This window comes from Oncorhynchus gorbuscha, linkage group LG09 (assembly GCF_021184085.1).
Source record: "Oncorhynchus gorbuscha isolate QuinsamMale2020 ecotype Even-year linkage group LG09, OgorEven_v1.0, whole genome shotgun sequence".
NCBI classification, from domain to species: domain Eukaryota; kingdom Metazoa; phylum Chordata; class Actinopteri; order Salmoniformes; family Salmonidae; genus Oncorhynchus; species Oncorhynchus gorbuscha.
The window spans coordinates 38,070,579-38,078,423 of NC_060181.1; the positions used below are offsets into that span (position 1 = coordinate 38,070,579).

Here is a 7,845-nt window from a genome sequence, read left to right on the forward strand (position 1 = left end):
ATAACCCTGTCTCTCTCCTCGTGGACTATCTTTTATAATACAGTAGCCTCACATTTTGACCAGATACAATTCTATTTTACAGTAAACAAATTGACAACAGACTTTCAGCACACTTATAGGGAAGGACGACACATGCACGGCACTAAGAGAACACTTTTTTTGTTTGTTGCTAAAAATGTAAATAAATAAAAAACGGAAATATAATATACTTTGTTGAAGCACCTTTGGCAGCGATTACAGCATAAAGTCTTCTTAGGTATGATGCTACAAGCTTGGCACACCTGTTTTTGGGGAGTTTCTCCCATTCTTCTCTGCAGATCCTCTTAAGCTTGGTTGGATGGGAAGCGTTGCTGTCCAGTTATTTTCAGGTCTCTCCAGAGATGTTTAAGTCCGGCTCATGCTGGGCCACTCAAGGACATTCAGAGACTTGCATTGTTTTGGCTGTGTGCTTAGGTTCGTTGTCCTGTTGGAAGGTGAACCTTCGTGCCCAGTCTGAGGTCCTGAGCACTCTGGAGTAGGTTTTCATCAAGAATCTCTCTGTACTTTTCTCCGTTCATCTTTCCCTCAATCCTGACTAGTCTCCCAGTCCCTGCTGCTGAAAAACCTCCCCACAGCATGATGCTGCCACCACCATGCTTCCTCTGATTGATCGGTTTGGCCGGGTGGCCAGTTCTAGGAAGAGTCTTGGTGGTTCCAAACTTCTTCCATTTAAGAATGATGGAGACCGCTGTGTGTTTGGGGACCTTCAATGCAGTAGACATTTGTTGGTACCCTTCCCCAGATCTGTGCACTGTCAACTCTGGGACCTTATATAGACAGGTGTGTGCCTTTCCAAATCATGTCCAATCAATTGAATTTACCACAGGTGGACTCCAATCAAGTTGTAGAAACATCTCAAGGATGATCAATGGAAAACAGGATGCACCTGAGCTCAATTTCGAGTCTCATAGCAAAGGGTCTGAATACTTATGTAAATAAGGTATTTCTTTATTTTAAAAAAAATTAAAAACTATTTTTGCTTTGTCATTATGGGGTATTGTGTGTAGATTGCTGAGTTTTTATTTTGTATTTAATCCATTTTAGAATAAGGCTGTAACGTTTGAAAATGTGGAAAAGGTCTGAATACTTTTCGAAGGCGCTGTATATTCCATTTCATAGTAAAGTCATTAATAGCGTTTCATCATTCCGTCCCATTTCTTGCAACACGTTGACATTTCTGTTTCATGTTTGATTGGCCTACAACACATTTTCATTTAGCCAACCATTTCTTACCCTGCTCTGAGCAGGCAGTGCACTTTATAGTGCGCATATGAACGTTCGCAAGACTCATGAGGTAGAAGTTCTGTTTACTTAATTAAATATATGGTTTCCTTTGTTCATATTTTCCTGGTCATGTCAGAGTTCGGTGTGTCTGTGTCCTATATTTCTGTCATTTCTGTTGTGCGTAATTGGAGCGCACGCGCCTCGGAGCGCATGGAACGCTTTGGAGTTAAATAAGAGAAAATGATTGTTCCATGTATGCGTGGGTTTGAAATATTATTAAATCTGATTAAGACGATTGTAACAATTGATGTGGAAATGGCCTTTTACATTGTAGAATCAGTTGATTGGTTGTAATTGCCAGTTGGGTAATTGTATGGTCCTGGGGGCCAAGTTCATATATAAATGTAGGCCTACCTGTTTGAGCTCCTGTTAGACAGATTACATTTGTTTTCTCCAGGAGAGGCTGCACAGTCTTGCCCTCTACCTGTGTCTGTTAATATAGAGCAGGTTAAGCCTGATACAGGGTCCGAGGCTATTTCTTTTGGGCTATTGCCCGTGTATATTTGGTAAATCTACTTGTATATTTGGTATGATATGGAGCTTTCACCATTGGATCACCAAGACCTGTAAATAAATCTACACTCTGAGCAGTCAACCTGCCTTGCCCTCTGCTGATTTCATGCCTGCTACAAGGTCCCTATTTTACAATTACATAGTCAAAATGTGTTGTAGACAAAATAATGAAAATGGCTGTCTGGTAGCCTCAATAAATAGACAAATTTGTTGCTTGTATATACAGTGGGGAGAACAAGTATTTGATACACTGCCGATTTTGCAGGTTTTCCTACTTACAAAGCATGTAGAGGTCTGTAATTTTTATCAGAGGTACACTTCAACTGTGAGAGACGGAATCTAAAACAAAAATCCATAAAATCACATTGTATGATTTTTAAGTAATTAATTTGCATTTTATTGCATGACATAAGTATTTGATACATCAGAAAAGCAGAACTTAATATGTGGTACAGAAACCTTTGTTTGCAATTACAGAGATCATACGTTTCCTGTAGTTCTTGACCAGGTTTGCACACACTGCAGCAGGGATTTTGGCCCACTCCTCCATACAGACCTTCTCCAGATCCTTCAGGTTTCGGGGCTGCCGCTGGGCAATACGGACTTTCCCTCAATAAGGTGCAGTCATCCTGTCCCCTTTGCAGAAAAGCATCCCCAAAGAATGATGTTTCCACCTCCATGTTTCACGGTTGGGATGGTGTTCTTGGTGTTGTACTCATCCTTCTTTGTCCAAACATGGCGAGTGGAGTTTAGACCAAAAAGCTCTATTTTTGTCTCATCAGACCACATGACCTTCTCCCATTCCTCCTCTGGATCATCCAGATGGTCATTGGCAAACTTCAGATGGGCCTGGAGATGCGCTGGCTTGAGCAGGGGGACCTTGCGTGCGCTGCAGGATTTTAATCTATGACGGCGTAGTGTGTTACTAATGGTTTTCTTTGAGACTATCGTCCCAGCTCTCTTCAGGTCATTGACCAGGTCCTGCCGTGTAGTTCTGGGCTGATCCCTCACCTAACTCATGATCATTGATGTCCCACGAAGTGAGATCTTGCATGGAGCCCCAGACCGAGGGTGTTTGACCGTCATCTTGAACTTGTTCCATTTTCTAATAATTGCGCCAACAGTTGTTGCCTTCTCACCAAGCTGCTTGCCTATTGTCCTGTAGCCCATCCCAGCCTTGTGCAGGTCTACAATTTAACCCTGATGTCCTTACACAGCTCTCTGGCCATTGTGGAGAGGTTGGAGTCTGTTTGATTGAGTGTGTGGACAGGTGTCTTTAATACAGGTAACGAGTTCAAACGGGTGCAGTTAATACAGGTAATGAGTGGAGAACAGGAGGGCTTCTTAAAGAAAAACTAACAGGTCTGTGAGAGCCGGAATTCTTACTGGTTGGTAGGTGATCAAATACTTATGTCATGCAATAAAATGCAAATTAATTACTTAAAAATCATACAATGTGATTTTCTGGATTTTTGTTTTAGATTCCGTCTCTCACAGTTAAAGTGTACCTTGATCAATATTACAGACCTCTACATGCTTTGTAAGTAGGAAAACCTGCAAAATCGGCAGTGTATCAAATACTTGTTCTCCCCACTGTATTTTTTTTTTTTTACTTGACTTAAAAAACATGACTCAACTTGATATGCTCTTAGAATGCACGACTTGGACTTGACTCGAGTCTTGACTTGAGACTCGGACCTTGTGACTTGAGACTTGCTCGGGACTCGAATAATAGTGACTTGTTCCCAACTCTGCAGGTCCTACGGGCCCTGGTTTTGTCGCACCTGGACTTACTGTCCAGTCGTGTGGTCAGGTGCCACTTGTTATGAAATGCAAAGTCATGTAATATTTGTAGTTGTATATAACTGCCTTGATGTTGCTGGACCCCAGGAAGAGTAGCTGCTACCTTGGCAGCAGCTTATGGGGATCCTTAACAAATACATGGATGACCCGGTCTCTCTCTTCTCTCCAGGTTGGAACGAGCTGCTGATTGCCTCCTTCTCTCACCGCTCCATCAGCGTGAAAGATGGCATCCTACTGGCCACCGGCCTGCATGTGCACAGGAACAGCGCCCACAGCGCTGGTGTTGGAGCCATCTTCGACAGGTAACAGGTGCACACACACACACGTGCGATGGACCTCAGTGAAGGACATAGAAGCAACCTTTTGCATGTTACTTTTCAAAGAGAAGGTCATAAACTTCAGGGAGAAAGATTGAAAAAAAGTGCCTCTGAATGATTAAAGCGTTCTTCATTGGTTTAAACAATAAATGTCTAGTGTTTTTGTAATGGCCGTTTGTTTTATTTGATCATACACGCCGTCATATATTCACTTTACCATACATGTGTTTGTAAAATATAACTTCCAGTCATAGGAATTCATTGGAGCATTGAAATGGTGGCCAATTATGCCTGTTGCAGTTTACTGTTCATTAAATGTCCGTTTCTCTTTGGAGTCCAGATGCTTTGTTGAAATGAGCTGAATTAAGGGAGAATGGAGCACGTTGCACTTTTTTCCCAGGGTTCTGCTGGCTGCGTCTCTGGCTCTGACTAGCTGAGCCTTTACTGCTTAGTCTGCCTCTAGAATGACACAGCGGTGCCAGGACGCTGACGACTAATGCTTCATGTAGACGTCGCCCTTGATTTCATTAGGATACCCCCACCCCAATCACAGCCACACATTCATCTATTCTCTTTTACATTGGCAGATGTCAGTATTTTATTCAGTAGCATGGCACCTGTCTTGAGTAAAATCCTGCACTCATCGCAGCTCTCAAGGAACAGGCGTGCCCTCCCCAACTCAGTAGAGTAGCCACATCACATGGTGTGAATTCATTGTTTATTACACAGTAACCTACATTTTTATGAATAGTTCATAAGCTGCAAGACTCCCAATTCCCGCAGGAATTTAAGCATATCTTGGATTAACCGGTTGCAGGCTTTTGTTTCAGATTCATCGCAATCTAGACCTCCTTGTGGTCCAGTGAATGTTATTTTGTTTTATTTTTGTTGACATTTCTCAATTCTCATGTTTTTATCCTCACTTCTCTTTTTTTGTTTGATTCATTACAATATTATTTTCAATTGAATTAACATGATTAAACTGCCCTGATCATATTACTGCATTGTTCCTTTGATGCCTATTTATTACGCTCCTCTATTTTCCTATTCTTCTGCTCTACTGTCATTGGCTCATGCTAATACACATAACCCTTTTTGTGCTGATTTGGATAAACCAGTTGCATTTAGAATTTTTTAAATGATGCGTACTTACCCAGGAAGTTGTATATGACAATTATCGATGGTACAAGGAAGTATGCCTTAAACACTACAGTAGTTAAGTTAAGCAGAGGTCTTGGGTAATACTGCATAGAACTATTTATCTTGTTTCAATCTGAACCAATAGGAACGTTTTCTCCTCGAGATCTTGTCTCTGCTCAAACGTCTCAGATCTATTTGTTGCTATGTTACATTGTCATATCTTTGTATTTTTGTCATTCCTCAAGCTTTACTTCCTGTAGTTTTGGTGCTTTACTTCCTGTAGTTTTAGTGCTTTACTTCCTGTAGTTTTAGTGCCATCTTAAACCTTTTCATCAGGTCAAGTCTCCATCAACAAGAGCCTGTAGCCTGTTACTCCCAGAAGTGGAACCGGGCACCAAAATGCACTGCAGAGTCTAACTTACCTGTTTCTCTGGGCCCAAACCAATGCAGGGGGGGACAATGTAATAACAATGTAACTGTGTAATAACATTGTAATAACACATTGTAATTGCATACACAGGGAGAGTGCGCACAATGCAGAGGTTGGGGCCATATTTGACAGGTAATGACATCACTACACACCCACCTTCCCCTATCAACAACAAACAAAACAAATAACGCCCCCCCCCCCCCCCCATTTTTTTTTTTTATCTTGGCCCAGTTGTTGAGAATGAGTGAATCTGGCAAAGAAAGTGCTGTAATATGCCCAGGTAAAAGAGCAGGTTGTGTGTATCTTGTCCGCATGTGTTTCCAGTGAGTGTTGTGTTCTGTTTCTCCTCTTTTCTGTCGGACCTTAGGCTCGACTGGTCACTGGTGCAGCGTCGACAAAACGCAGGCTGCTTACTTTCCTCCCTTTGTGTTCCTTCTCTCCTTATTGAACTATCACACTACTCAACATTATTGCGATGTGCCGTAGTCTATAAATACGTGGTGGTTTGCGCTATTGCTTTGTTGCAATTTCTATCATTCACAAGGTTACGTGTGGATTGTGTGTAAAGTGTAAATACAACGTGTAAAGAGGATGTTAGACTTGTATCCCAGCCCCCCTGCCCTTGTTAGTTTCTCTATTGGACTGCTGCATCGTTGAGTGGAACTGTGGTGAACCCTAGAGGAGATGCTAACCCATCTCCTCCCGCTCTCTTTTCCCTCTTCCACACCACCTTCTCCTCGACCCCGGTTGTAGAGTTCTCACTGAGCTAGTCAGTAAGATGAGAGACATGCAGATGGACAAGACCGAGCTCGGGTGCCTCCGAGCCATCATCCTCTTCAACCCGGGTAATGATTTGAGACAAGATAAGCCATTTCATCCCAGATATAGCATGATGTCAGGAAGAATCACACGTTAATTCATCTCAGTGCTATAATGCCGGTGTTTGTTCCTGCGTTCAGATGCCAAGGGCCTGTCCAGCTCCAGTGAAGTGGAATTGCTGAGGGAGAAGGTGTACGCATCGCTGGAGTCCTATTGTAAACAGAGATACCCCGACCAGCAGGGCAGGTACGAGAGAAACACACAGACATACTATAGCACTTATCCACACAATACTCCCACATCACCGTCATGATTTGACCTCACTCGTTCTCCCCCATCGCCCCCAGGTTCGCTAAGCTCCTCCTCCGGCTGCCAGCGCTACGCTCCATTGGCCTGAAGTGCCTGGAGCACCTGTTCTTCTTCAAGCTGATTGGTGACACCCCTATCGACACATTCCTCATGGAGATGCTGGAGGCGCCCCACCAGCTGACCTAGGAACCAGGTTCTGCTCTGGTCCATCAGGGATTCCCGTTCTGGCACCCTGGTTCTGGGACTTCACCATGTCTGCTGGTTTTGACGTCCCACTCACACAAACCCCACAACCCCTTCTTCACTCATTAAATCCCCCCCAAGCTGATACAGCTCTCCAAAAGACCATATGCTGTCAAAAACAAACACTTTTTGCAACATGCACACAGAAACACATACTTTTTTCACAGTAGGTTAAGACACATGGAAATATCTCATTTTTAACCACAAGTTTTATCATGAGTTAGCCTTCAGTTTGTAGCCTTCAGCTTTGTGTGTAAACGCTTCTGCGATATCCGGTAGACCTCTTAGCTTCTTGTGGGGTTTGTAGGTTATTCAGATACATTGCTGTATGCATAGATATGACGAGTGGCTTACACCCCCTTTGGTTTTACTCTTGGGTTTACCCCAAACCCATCGTAATCAGGTGTGTAATATTTCAATCAAGTCTCCCAACTTTTCCAGCTTCTATTGGTCGGGACACAACCAACGGAGGCAGACGCGCCCCTCTCAGTTCACCAATCCGAATGTGATTTGAATACTGTGCTTTATTCACGCAGAAATGCGCTGAATTTGTTTTGAAGTACTGTACTCATAAAATGAGACCTTTTTTAAGGCATTGAAATCCAAGGGGGGGGCACTTTGTTTGGCCCTTCTTAAAGCTCACACCAGGCTTTCAAAGAAATAAAGTGACTTATAGGATGTTTTCTTTTGTTTCTTTGTGGTGTTTGGTCTTCAAGTCCAAACAAGGGCCATTGGGCACAGAAAGTGCAACCTTGTTCAAGAGCACTGCGTTCATTGGTGCTGTTGTAGATCTTTCTTTTGTTTCATGCCCTATCCTTGCTAATGGTCATTTTTGCACTCTGAAACGTTACTGTGTAAGTAAACATTTAGCAGAAATCCCTCTGCCCATCTTTAAGAAACTGGGGGCGATCACAACACACACGTCATCGAACGAACCGCTCCCCATCT

At 43.0% G+C, this 7,845-nt stretch overlaps 1 protein-coding gene across 1 annotated transcript in view; it reads left to right on the forward strand.

The window, feature by feature from the left end:
* The window catches only part of LOC124043529 (retinoic acid receptor RXR-beta-A-like), a 28,369-nt gene extending 20,790 nt beyond the window's left edge, over positions 1 to 7,579 (forward strand). The window contains exons 9-13 of the mRNA XM_046362213.1: positions 3,809 to 3,941; positions 5,617 to 5,658; positions 6,280 to 6,371; positions 6,486 to 6,591; positions 6,693 to 7,579. Coding sequence (XP_046218169.1) covers positions 3,809 to 3,941; positions 5,617 to 5,658; positions 6,280 to 6,371; positions 6,486 to 6,591; positions 6,693 to 6,840 — 521 coding nt within the window. The 3' untranslated portion in view covers positions 6,841 to 7,579. The remainder of the gene's footprint in view (positions 1 to 3,808; positions 3,942 to 5,616; positions 5,659 to 6,279; positions 6,372 to 6,485; positions 6,592 to 6,692) is intronic.
* Positions 7,580 to 7,845: the final 266 nt, after the last annotated feature.